The 13,791-nt window shown below is 37.6% G+C and overlaps 1 protein-coding gene across 3 annotated transcripts in view; it reads right to left on the reverse strand.

The window, feature by feature from the left end:
• TRIP11 (thyroid hormone receptor interactor 11) overlaps positions 1-13,791 on the reverse strand; it is a 63,148-nt gene that overhangs the window by 36,913 nt on the left and 12,444 nt on the right. For 2 of the 3 annotated variants that reach the window (XM_032878655.1, XM_032878654.1), the window contains exons 4-9: positions 11,608-11,883; positions 8,964-9,032; positions 6,454-6,619; positions 4,016-4,381; positions 760-800; positions 109-195 (exon numbers count right to left, since the gene is read on the reverse strand). In XM_032878655.1, coding sequence (XP_032734546.1) covers positions 109-195; positions 760-800; positions 4,016-4,381; positions 6,454-6,619; positions 8,964-9,032; positions 11,608-11,883 — 1,005 coding nt within the window. The remainder of the gene's footprint in view (positions 1-108; positions 196-759; positions 801-4,015; positions 4,382-6,453; positions 6,620-8,963; positions 9,033-11,607; positions 11,884-13,791) is intronic. The other variant, XM_032878656.1, reaches the window with a different exon arrangement.

Below are 13,791 nucleotides of genomic sequence, written 5' to 3' on the forward strand. Positions count from 1 at the left end.
CCCTCAGGACTCTCAAGACCTAAACGTTCCATTTTGATACAAAGTGGCCCTTGGCTATGACCTATAGTCATACATTTTAATTATGCCCCCCACTTTTACTGTACCCACCTTTTCTTGACTCAATAAGGACTTCTGTTTTTCTAAAGTTTCAACATGCATTTTAAGTTTCAGATTGTCTTCAGTGAGACTGTTATCCTACAAAATGTTAAAACAGTGTGTTTTCAGATAAATTTCAAGTTTACAAAAAAGTACACAAGCTGTACTACTGTACATTTGTACTCAGCATTTCTGCAGTGATATATAAAAATTATAGGCAAGCAACACTGGACTGCCCAAAGCCAGTCATACATTTTATAAATATTCTTAGAATTTTATTACATTTCAAAAAATAAACACATTTACAAAGTAGCCTATAATCATTAGCAACAGAAGCAACTCTCTGAATTCCTTAAGGGAAATCAAAACGCATTCCTCACTGTGGTGGAAAATCTGCTTCCACTATCTAGAAACATAATGTCTGTCAAATTAATCCTGAAAATGATATACTTGCATTTTTCAAATTATGTAACTTTTAAAATGATGTCAATTTATGATTCAAGAAGTTTGTTATTAATCAGCAAACATAAAATTACTAAGATGCAAGTACCCAGGATAAGTTCAAGTGAATTTGTAAAAAACACAAAATAAGCAACTACAATAATCAAAACAGTTTTTCTTGATAAATCAAAGCCAAAAGCTTTTCTCTTAAAATTAGTTTACCTGGTTTAAATTACTCAATCTCATAATTTCATTTTCAGCATCTGTAAAAACAATAATGAATGACATTAAAACTCTGCAACTTAATAATTACCTGTTATATTAAACTCAGGAATAAAACTCAATTAAAATAAAGTATATTTAGGGGCGCCTGGGTGGCTCAGTGGGTTAAGCCTCTGCCTTCGGCTCAGGTCATGATCCCAGAGTCCTGGGATCAAGCCCCACATTGGGCTCTCTGCTCTGCAGGGAGCCTGCTTCCTCCTCTCTCTCTCTCTGCCTGCCTCTCTGCCTACTTGTGATCTCTGTCTGTCAAATAAATAAATAAAATCTTAAAGTATATTTATAAGCACAATCGGCAAGCTCAAATGGCTTGTTGTTTTATACTTCTATTTGACATATCAAAGAAATCATAACATAAATGCCAGTTAGATGCTCCATTAAAATGCAGTCCTATGGAACAGAAGAAAGAATTATAATCGTATTCTGGATGACTCTGAAGTTATTGCTTTGATAAAAACATTAATAACAATGTTTCAAAATAAGCTGATTAGTTTGCGTAGCAGGAAATAGTAAAAGGACTGAGAGTGGGGGAAATGGAACAAAAATGTATATTTTTTATTCTTGTAATGATATAATAATCTCTCAATTCTCTAAAGTGACTTAGATATAACAAGAGAAAAAAAAGACCATTCAAGCTGGTATTACAGATAGATCCATATATAGAAGTGGTTCTAGAAGAATACAAAGACAGAATACCATTAGTTCAGCTGAAGTAATTCATTCAACTTTCATTCAGATAACACTAAGCATTTTCTATGAAATCAGTTAGTTGCTAGACAACAAGATGAAAACATTTAGTCCCTGCTTGCTCTCAAGCAGCTTTCAATTCAGAGAGAAAGGAAACACATGACTCCTGGACAGTAGGATACAGGGAGCACAAGGTGCTACTAGAGCAGAAAGGGCCAACACCTACTCCAGACTGGGGGGATGGGGGCTAAGGCAGGCCAGGAAAGCAGCAGCAGAGGTACCTCTCCGCAGACACAATACCTCAATGAATCATAATATACTTAAGACTCAGCAGAGAGAAACAGACACCCTCCACACAAACAGAGCAGCAAGTGTAAAGACAACAGAGCTAATAGACAAAGTCACTGATTCTAGGAGCTAGGTACAAAGTTCAGTATGGCTAATGCTTAGCATGTGAGGTGAAACTAAAGAGGGAAACAGACCAGACCGTGAAAGACTTTATCCTGAAGTTCAGAGGGAGCCACAAAGTACTATGATCAGGGGAGTTAAACCTGATGCGTGTTTCTGAAAAACCCTTTCTGGACAGATAGAAAAAAAAAAAAATTGAAGGAATCATGGAAACCAGAGAATAATAACAGCAAATACTTTTATAATACTTAAAATGGGATAGCCCCTGTTCTAAAGAGAACTCTGGATCTAGTAACTCATAGACTCCCCATTACTACTACTGCAACTATGAAGAAGATAGGAGTATGATCCTAACCATAGGGATGGAAAAACCAAAGCACAGAGATGTTAACTTGTCCAAGATCAGCTAATAATGATGGAGCTGGATTCCAATTCAGTCATATTCTTAACCACTCAGCTATTTCCCTACATTAAGAAATGGCTATAGACAAGACGCCTGGGTGGCTCAGTGGGTTAAGGGTCTGCCCCTGGCTCAAGTCATGATCCCAGGGTTCAGAGATGAGTCCTGCACAGGGCTCCTTGCTCAGCAGGGAGTCTACTTCTCCTGCCTGCTGCTCCCCCTGCTTATGTTCTCTAACGAATAAATAAATAAATAAATAAAGTCTTAAAAAAAAAAAAAGAAAGAAAGGAAAGGAAAGAAACAAAACGAAACAGCTATAGATAACCAGGCAAAAGAAATTATGACTGGCTGAAGTTATTCAGTGGCAATGGAAATGAGAAAAAGAGGAAGGACTAGGACAGCAGGTGTTTTTAAAGCAAATAAACCCACGAGTCATCCAATACGTATTTTGAAAGGAGCAGAGCTACTTGGAAGTCAAATGAGAGAGAAGTCTAGAACCCTAGTGACAACTTTCTCTTTGCCTTCATGGCAGCTCCCGACTGAGGCCCTTCTAAGAAACAGGGGTACAATCCTGAAATATTACTGAATCAGAGAAGCTAAGGAAATAGAACCTACAGGATACACTAGGTGATGACTTCGAATTTTCTGTTTGGGCAGACTGGTAAATCACCAAGGTAGGAAGAGGAAGAGGAGGAGGAGGACATGGTGACTTCAAACCTAACTCTAATTGAAGTTTATAGAGTTGGCCATCTGGGTCAGAAGCTCACGATAAAGACCTAGCCAAGGGGGGTTGGGGGAGGGGGTGGAGAACAGCACACAAGGGCTAGAAACCTCCAGAGGAGCAATGAACCAGTTCATAAAGTGAGAGTTTGTATTGTGAGAAGACAAAAGTGCAAAATAAAATATATCTTCACAGTAAAAAGCTCCCATTATGTTTTCCTGGCATGAACGAACACCGGTATTTGGCATATTTCGTTTACTAACTTACTTTTTCTTACAGAACACATGTAACTAAATATCATCTTGAGCATGGAAAACGGTGAAGGACTGATGGCTCTTATCATTCTCATGTCTGCTTAGATAGAGGACATCATTTCAAAAATAAAGAATTCTGAACAAGGAAGATTGCATTCCCTAATTGGAGGGCCTGGAACTTTAGAGTTCCACAAAGTATCTGGTTCTATGCAGACTAACAGAAATAGGCCCATACCTCCTCCCAGTAAATAGCTACATATATACTTCTCAGAAATCTACATGGCTTCTGACATCAATGAGTTCCATGTAACTACTTAAAGGATGAGAAAGGGAGGTTGAGAGACATCCAGTCAACAACCAAGCCTTTTAGTAGAAACTTTCCATTTGTGATCCATTAATTATGGCACTAAATCCAAAACCAAACAATTCAACTCAACTTCTACAGCCAATTTGCATGAATACTCCATTTCCATAAAGTACTCAGTTTGTCTTTAAAAATTAGGATGCAGGGGTGCCTGGGTGGCTCAGTGGGTTGAGCCTCTGCCTTTGGCTCAGGTCATGGTCTCAGGGTCCTGGGATCGAGCCCCGCATTGGACTCTCTGCTCAGAAGGGAGCCTTCTTCCCCCTCTCTCTCTGCCTGCCTCTCTGCTTACTTGTAATTTCTGTCAAACAAATAAAAACTAGTATGCAATAAACACCAATCATAGATAAGTTCCAAACATTTTATACCAGACAGCGCTTGCTGCAGTTTGAGCACTTCCTCTTCCACCGATGGACTCTGTGGAAGGATTTTTTCTTTTTCTGTCACGGTATCACTTTGCTTCACAGCATCAGGCTGCAATTTACTACATTTCAGTTTTAAGCTTTCACATTCTTCTGTTATTTGTCTGTTTTCAACATTTAGGCGTTTTTGTTCTTTCCTCAAAATATCTCTGTCATTTTCTGCAGAAGATAATTTGTCATTTATGTCTTTAATTTTATCCTCAAGCTCTTCAATTTTTTTAATAGATGCTACTTTTTCATTTTGTAGATCCTGTACGGTTTTTTGCATTTCATGGATTTTTGAGTGATCAGTTATTACAATTCCTGAGCCATCTAGAACATAAACAGAAAATTAAGCACAGCCAGTGTCAATTACTGAGAGATAAGTAGCTTTCTATACACAACTAGGAGATTTAACAGACTTGGGAACTTGAAAAAACTTAAAAAGTTAAGACAACAATGAGATATCATTACACTCCTATCAAAAGGGCCAAGATTCAGAACACTCACAACACCGAACGCTGGTGAACATGTGAAGCAGAACGAATTCTCATTCATTCCCGGCAAAATGCAAGACTTTTGGAAGACAGTTCAGCAGTCTCTAACAAAACACACCCTTATGATATGATCAGCAATTGCACTTGCTGGTATTTATTCAAAGGAACTAAAAACTCTAATCCACATAAAAACCTAAACAATGATATTTATAGCAGCTTTATTCATAACTGCCAAAACTTGGGAGAGATGTCCTTCAGTGGGTGAATGGATAAACTCCGGTACATCCAGGCAATGGAAAACTATTCAGCATTAAAAAGAATTGAGGTGTAGGGGCGCCTGGGTGGCCCACTGGGTTAAAGCCTCTGCCTTCAGCTCAGGTCATGATCTCAGGGTCCTGGAATCAAGCCCTGCATCTGCTCAGCGGGGAGCCTGCTTCCTCCTCTCTCTCTTTCTGCCTGCCTCTCTGCCTACTTGTGATCTCTGTCAAATAAATACATAAAATCTTAAAAAAAAAAAAAAAAAAACTTTAAAAAAAAAGAATTGAGGTGTCAAGCAATGAAAAAAACATGGAGAAAACTCGAATGCAAATTACTAAGTGAAAGAAATCAATACGAAAAGACTACATACTGTGTGATTCCAACTATGTGACATTCTGGAAAAGGCAAAACAATAGACACAATACAAAGACTGTGGGGGAGGGTGGGTGGGAAGTGAGGAGGCAGAGCATAGAGGATTTTAAGAGCACTGAAACAACTCTGTATATTATAATGATGAATATGTGTCATATATCTGTCCAACCCAGAGAATGTACACACCAAGAGTGAACCCTAAGGTAAAACACACATGCTGAGGGATCATGATCTGTCAATGCAGGTTCATCTTGGTAAAAAAATGTACCATTCTGATGATGTACCCATATCAGGGCATGGGTATATGGGAAATCTCTGTACTTCCTTCTCAATTTTGTTATGAAAAGAAAGTCTTTTAAGAAGTTAAATTATGGGTGGCTCAGTGGTTAAGCCTCTGCCTTCGGTTCAGTCCATGGTCTCAGGGTCCTGGCATTGAGCCCTGCATGGAGCTCTCTGCTCAGTGGGGAGCCTGCTTCCCCCTCTCTCTCTGCCTGGTTCTCTGCCTACTTATTGATCTCCCTCTGTGTCAAATAAATAAAATCTTTTTAAAAAATAAAATAAAAAATAAAAATAAATACACAAAAAGTTAAATTACCAAAATAAAAATTTGAATAAAAATGTTTTAGGTAATCTCTACCCTCAATGTGGGGCTCAAACTCATGACCCCAAGATCAAGAGTTATACATTCTACTTCCTGAGCCAGCCAGGCACCCCCATAATAAAGCATTTTTAAATAAATAGTTGAGGAAAACTATTTGAATCAACCACTAAAACACCTATTTATAGGAGTTTTAAAGAAAGGAAAAATATTTCTAATCATTTATTAACAAACTATCATCACCAAACAATGCAAAGAAATCCATGTAACTATTCGCCAAAAAAGCAAAAGGACCTTTCCATTTCTGCATAATCTTGCAACAGTGATGCCACTGCAAATTTCAGGCAGATGAACAGAACTAGTCATTCATTCATTCTTTAGAATGTAGTCCAAGTTTACACCAGTGTGTTGGTTTTACAGTACTAGGCTTGTCATCTAATTATGTCACCTAATCCATTAAGTTAATAAAACTAACAATCTTTGGGCGCCTGGGTGGCTCAACTGATCAAGCAGCTGCCTTTGACTTGGGTCATGATCTTAGGTTCCTGGGATCGAGCACCGAATTGGGCTTTCTGCTCAGTGCGGAGCCAGCTTCTTCCTCTGCCCTTCCCTCTATTCATGTTCTCTCGATCTCTCAAATAAATAAATAAAATCTTAAAAATACAAAAACAATGAACAACCTTGTTGTAACAGGTTTTCCAGTTCTTCAATTCGTTCTTCATAGTCACTTAATTCTTCTCGATGACGACGACTTATTTCTGTCAATTTCTGCTGATGTGCGTTCTGCAAAACTGACATTTCATGTTGATGGTCATCAATTTCCTGACTTCGAGTCTGTTTGAGTTCCTTAAAAAAATAAAAGCAAAGTAAACTACATTTATAGTCAACAATATACCTAAGCCATTTCATTGTTGTGCAAAAGCCTGTATTAAAAGTAATTCTCTGAACACGCTAAGATTTTAAATAAAGACCCCAAATCTGGACAACTCCCGAAAAATTCTACCCTTTCCTGAGTCTTTTTTTTTTTAAAGATTTTATTTATTTATTCAAGAGAGAGAGTGAGCATGAGCAGGAAGGGAAAGGCAGAGAGAAAGGAAGAAGCAGACTCCCCAGCAGGGAGCCAGACATGTGGCTCAATCCAAGGACCCTGAGATCATGACCTGAGCCAAAGGCAGACACTTAACCAACTGAGCCACCCGGGTCCCCTTTCTTTCTTGGGCCTTAAGAACAGTTTTTCTATTTAATGACGGAATGCCAGCAAGAAAAAAAAAAAATGAAACAGAAGATGAGTAAAAATATCTTGCTACCCAAGTTGAGACCACCAGTCTCTCTCCTAGGAATGTGGATCTTGAGCTTAGTCCTTCAAAAAGGGAAATTGTTAGGACCACAAGCATTGTGATAGCTGCACCCAGAAAAGTCTGTCCACTGTGTCCCACTATCTAGATCCTGATGCTATTCCCATTCCTGTCCTGCCCAAGACCAGAATGCTCAATTCGTCTTTTAATCCTGGGAACAGACTACCCTGGGTCCTTCCAGTAAAACCTCTTTTGCTTTCCTTTGCCAGAGACGGGTTTTGTTGCTTGTAACCAAGAATCCTAATCAATAAATTAGCTTCTACTTCCTGAGAAGACCAGTAAATTTACTCTTCAATCCTGTGCACTTATTTATGTGCCAGCACTTGGCAAGCAGCTTCACATTTAAACCTTAAAACGACCCTACAACGAAGGTATTATGAAATCTACTACCCTGATGGTAAAATGGAAGCCTGGAAAGATTAAGTAACTTGCTCAAAGTATAACAGATGGTAAACAGGAGAGTCAGGATTCAAACACAAGTCTTTACAGTTTGGGAGCATACCCATATTAGTATTATTATAATAGTAAAACCAAAACCAAAAAATTCTATACCTGACAATAATTTTTTTTTTTATTTTAAAGATTTTAGAGAGTGAGAGAACATGCATGCAAGAAGAGTACAAGCAGGGTGTGTGGGGGGAGGAGCAAAGAGAGCAGGAGAAGCAGATTCTCCACTGAACAGGAATCCCAACATGGGGCTCAATCCGGGACCCTGGGATCATGACCTGAGCTGAAGGAAGACACTTAGACTGAGCCACCCAGATACCAATAATTTATACACTAAAAACAATTCACTGCCATATGATAAAAGTATGTAACTAACACTTTTCTTAAAAGAAATAGTAACTGAGACAAAGTAGCAAAATTCCACCATTATGGGAAAATTATTTACAATGAACAGTATTAACATTTTATTTTGTCAATATCCTTTAACCCTAAAACCTGAAACTTAAGCAACCTCGGAAATGTTTAATAAAAATCATTTTGGGGAGCCTTGGTGGCTCATTTGGTTAATCATATGACTCTTGATTTCAGCTCAGGTCATGACCTTACGGTCATGGGATCAAACACTGCATCAGGCTCTGTGCTCAGCGCAGAGTCTCCTTCAGATTATCTCGCTCTCCCTCCCACTCACTCTCTGATGAACAAAATCTTAAAAAAAAAAAAAAAGACAATTTTACAAGATGCAATAGCAAGTAGACACTAATGAAATATAAACTACTTAAAAAAAACAAGTGTTCAAAACTAAATGATTTTGGAAGAGACATTTTTATATACCTTGCTGTCGTAAAGTATGAAAACACAAAATGGTAAAAACAAACGATCATAATCTATATAATTAGCTTTATAACTGAGCCTTCTTTAGACTTATACTTTTTTTTAAGAGATTTTTATTCATTTATTAGAGTGAGCACAAGCAGAAGGGGTGGTAGGCAGAGGGAGAGGGAAAAGTAGACTCCCTGCTAAGCAGGGAGCCCCACGCAGGGCTGGATCCAAGGACGCCAAGATCATGACCCAAGCAGAAGGCAGACGCTTAACTGATTAAGCCATCCAGGCACCCCAGACTTTTAATAAGTAAATTTTACTTTTACTTTTAATAAGCAAATTTTAGATGTGTAATAGCCATTGTTGCAGGCACGTGGGTGGCTTCGGCGCAAGTCCTGATCCCAGGGTCCTGAATCAAGCCCCAAATTGGGCTCCCTGCTCAGCAGGGCATCTGCTTCTCCCTCCCTCTTCCCCCACCACCCCGCTCCTTCTCTCTCTCTCTTGCTCTCACTCAAATAAATAAATTAATTAAATCTTTAAAAAAGGCATTGTTCCAACAACCTCCTTACCTTAATGATATTTTGCAGTTTGCAGATTTCGTTTTGATCAGAGTTGTTTGATCCTTGTGCTTTAGAAGTCTAGATCAGAAAAACAAACAGAAAATTGTACTGGCTTTCTTATAAAAGAGAAAGTTACAAAATAATTTTACTAAAAAATATTTTTCAGGAGTGCCTAGGTGGCTCAGTCAGTTAAGCAACTGCCTTCAGGTCAGGTCATGATCCCAGGGTCCTGGGACGGAGCCCTGTGTCGGGCTTCCTGCTCAACTGGGAGTCCGCTTCTCTCTCACCCTGTTCATTCTCTCTCTCTCTCTCTCTCATAAATAAGTAAAATCATATATATATATGTATACACATATATACATATATATATATAATTTTTTTTAAAGGAGCATTTCCCAGGCAAATCCTGATTAAGAATACCAAGCACCTTTTAAAGAACCCAGTCCAATTGTGAGTAATACATAACAAATAAAAGATAATTTTCAAAGGGTGTCCAGGCTCAGTCAATTAAGCATCCGACTGTTGATTTCGGCTCAAGTCACACATGATCTCAGGGTTGTGAGACTGAGCCCTAAATCAGGCTCCCCTTTGAACATGAAGCCTGCTTGATATTCTCACTCTCCCCCTGCCCCTCCCCCAACGCTCTCCTTCTAAAAAAAAAAAAAGGAAACAAAACATAATTTTTAAGAGTTTGTTATCTAACTAGGGGGACACCTTCACAAAATAACCAATGTTAAGAAAAACACCAGAGAATACTTTACTTAGCTTAACAAAATGTAAATTTGATGATAAACAAGCAGCTTCCTAAAACAAAATTTCTAAAATTCTAAATTTAAAAATTCTAAAATTCTAAAAAAATTTCTAAACCTCCAAAAAATTACCCAACCACATTAATTCTCCTAAAAACCCAGTTAAAATCTTTTTTAAATGATTTTATCCAGAGGATCCCTACCTCAATTCAAAGCACCCTTTGGTCTGACAATTCAAAGAACTTTTGGATTCTTCTCTTCACATTCAAAGCCAAATGTTCTCCATTTATTTTTTATTTTTTAGTCGATTTATCTTTATTAACTTATTTACTATATAGTGTGTTAAGGAACCAAAAGCTACTGTCTGGATAAAAAAGGAACATAGTCCACCAGAAACACGGGATTTGAAGTCAAAAGATGCCTGTTTAAATTACAACTTAATTAGGGTGACAGTAAGTATATTAAACTTCTACTTTGCTTATCTGTAAAACAGAGATAATAAATACCTCACACGGTTATGAAGATTAATATATATGAGGATAGCACCTATTGAAACATTTGTAAAATACAATACAAATAAGGTTTAGTATGGCTTGCTAAAGACTTGAGTCCCCTGAAAGATCCCAATTATGCCTTTTCCACCTTTATATCCTACTACGATCTATATAATACAGTAAATATTCAAGATATGCTTAAATATACATACCAAAAACACACCTCTTCCCTACTAAATCTTATCCTAGGCAATGTTTCCTAAAATGTGTATCAGAATCACCTGAGGAATTTACTTGTTTGAATACAATTCCCAAGGCTCTAAAATAGGCTATGAAATCCTCATCTCTAAAGGCTGGACAGAGAATCTACAATTCTATGGTACTTTAAGAACTACTACATTTTTAGAGATAAGATGGACAAACTGATCATTCTAAGATTTATTTTGGATATTGGGAATGTCTAGCAACTTGGGAAGCAAAAAGGTAATTTTAATTGGTATGATTTCTCCTTTATATAACTAGATCACACTCACAAAAAGAAAATAATTTCTTTACTTATATACATTTTCTCTACACTGATGAAATGAAATCCAAATGTACAATGTTCCAGTTTCCTTTGGGTCTCATGTCGAGTGATGTCAATAGCACATACGATCCGATATGTAAGGTGAAAAGTGTTCCTTCAAAGTTTATGCCTCAAATAGCAAGGATTTAATTTCTAATGTACAAAAAACAACACAAAGGTTCTTTTAATGTATTTTACGCCAATGATCAGATTTCCATTTTACACGTAACTGATAAGAGGAACCTCAGAGAACATCTACACAAGTAGTTTCAAACCCGGGGTCTTAGAGTGCTGGACTTGCCATCTAAGAAGCCTCAGGGACTCTAGGGGAAGACACTGGTTCAACCACAGCAACTCCATTTTTCTGTCTTGTAAGTACTGGACTTGTAACTATTTTAAGACATGGTTCTGTTGCTCTCAAAAAAAAAAAAAATTTTTTTTTTAAGATTTTATTTCTTTATTTGGCAGACTGAGAGTACAAGCAGGGGGAGTGGCAGGCAGAGGGAGAGGGAGAAGCAGGCTCCCCGCTGAGCAGGGAGCCTGATGTAGGACTCGATCCCAGGATCATGACCTGATCCAAAGGTGGATGCTTAACTGACTGAGCCATTCAGGCACCTCAGCTTTCAATTTTTTTGAAAATTTCTTCCAAATATTTCATAGAGGGGGAAATGGAGGCTGAGAAAAAAATGACCTGACCAAAATCACTCAGAAAATCACTGGCAGAATTAGAACACAAGTATTCAATTTCCTAGTCCAAGGTTCTTTCTGATACTAAAAGCTCTACGTATAAAACCACTATTTTTCCTCAGTAACAGTTTCCAAAGACTCATGATAATTTTACCTACCTGAGCAATATGCCTCCAATGACCAACTTCAGACTCAAGTCTTGAAACTTGGTTTGACAATCTATTTATTTCTTGTTGTGATGAAATTATGTCACCAAAGTCCATGTCGTCATCGTGGAAACCCGAAGCATGCTGGCTGACACGGTAGCCGAACGCAGAGGACGCAGGGGCTGCCGGTCCTCCGCCAGCGGACTGTGTGCACTGAGCAGCGGACTGCAGCTTCAGCAGCTGATCCTGCAGCGCAATCTGTCTTGCTTTAAGATGGCTGATTTCTACCTACACATTTATAATCTGTATTTTAGAGAAGGTACTTTAAAATAACCATACTGACATCTTTATAGACCCATAATGTTAAAAGTTGTATTAATTTAAGATTATCCAATGATGGTAACTCCTTCAGCTGCATCCAAGTCTTCTATAACACCCCAACCAGAAAACCTTTATTTAAAAACCAAAAGTGATTTACCAGTTAAAATACAGATAATGTTTCAAATAGTAAAAAGATCAGAATATCTCACTCGTGTGTTAACTGGAGCAACGAAATTCTCATTTGAACATGGGTTTACTATCTTCTGTGTATCCAGCAGTACAGACAATTCTCATGGGTTCTATCTGTATTATCAAACCATAAGTGATGGGAAAGTGAAAGCTGTAGCAGTCTGTGTATGAGCAAGTTTCTTTGGAGCATCTGTTGGAGTAGTCTGATGTTACCGATTATGGCGGAATTTAGGCTTAAAATGCACCATGAATCAGTAGTAGCTTTGTGCTGGTCTGTTCAAAAGCTGGAAGAATGCTTTATTAATCCATTCTTAGATAAAAGTTATTATTAGCCTTTGAGTCTTAGAAAGAAATCACACAATGAAAAAGGCCCTGGCTTTAGCCTTGGCAAAAAGGAACCAGTGAAAATTTGACTTACTCAGGGAAAGAATAATATAAAAATTCTGAAACCTTTAGTGGAGTTTTAACTAAGGACTGGCAATACCAACTCATTGTCAAAAGAAATTACAAATATATGGACTTACCACAACACCATATCATTACTCAGTGAGAGATTATTCAAAATACAAAAGTGAGTAAGCTAAGGAGAATTGAGATAAGCTTTCTGTAAAATACCTACCTCAGAAGACACCCTGCCACAACGGGGAATATGATACTGGGAGTTAGCTGACCAGTAACAGTATTTCTACACATGTACAACCAAGCAATTAGACAAATAAAAACCAAATACAATTACGTCAAGTGTCATAACAGGTTTCTTGTACCAGAGCCCCTTCTCTAAAATGTATGGGTAGCATACACATTTCATTCATTTGCCCATAAATGACATGACGTAAATTCCATCTCTGGAATATGAGCATCATAATGAGGGCAGAAAACTGTAGATCTTAAGTATATTCATATATTATCTTTCATTCTAGTAAAAAATACTGAAATTTTGAAAAACAAAATTATTTTCAAGTGTAACTTTTTTTCTTTTAAAGATTGTATTTATTTATTTGAGAGAGAGAAAGACAGAGCATGAGAGGGGGGAGGGTCAGAGGGAGAAGCAGACTTCCTGCTGGGCAGGGAGCCTGATGTGGACTCAGTCCTGGCACTCTAGGATCATGACCTGAGCTGAACCCAGTCACTTAACCAACTGAGCCACCCAGGTGCCCCCAAGAGTAATTTTAATATAAAGAAATTTCTCATTTTAAAACTGGTATTAATACCAAGTTATTGAGTTAAAAAATGCAAATTAGTAACAAAGAAAAGCATTTCTAAACTAAAATGCTTTATTTGCCCTCTAATAGCAATAGTTAAGTAGAAAATAAAATTACAGATTTTCCACAGTAGTGTTTCCAATTAGAATGTAAGCATCAGAGTCACCTATGGAGTTTCTGAAAAATACCAATACCAGGGCCCCTTCACAGTAAACCAAAATCATAATGTCCTGGAGGGCATAATTTAAAGTATCATGGATGATTCAGCTGTAAACCCCTGGGTGAGAACTACTACACTACTGTAATATTTATAAGTCAGTGCTGATCAAAGTGTGGTCTGTGGACTAAAGGCATGAATATTTACTACCAATCTGTGATACGTACATAAGTTTCAAAAATAAGGCTTAAAGTCTTTTAAAACAATTTGACAGAGCAATTTTATAATCTGTTAAATCTTTCTTAAAAGTGGGCTTTTAGCTTTAAC

This window comes from Lontra canadensis, unplaced genomic scaffold (assembly GCF_010015895.1).
Source record: "Lontra canadensis isolate GAN:19392208 unplaced genomic scaffold, GSC_riverotter_1.0 scaffold64, whole genome shotgun sequence".
Taxonomy (NCBI): Eukaryota; Metazoa; Chordata; class Mammalia; order Carnivora; family Mustelidae; genus Lontra; species Lontra canadensis.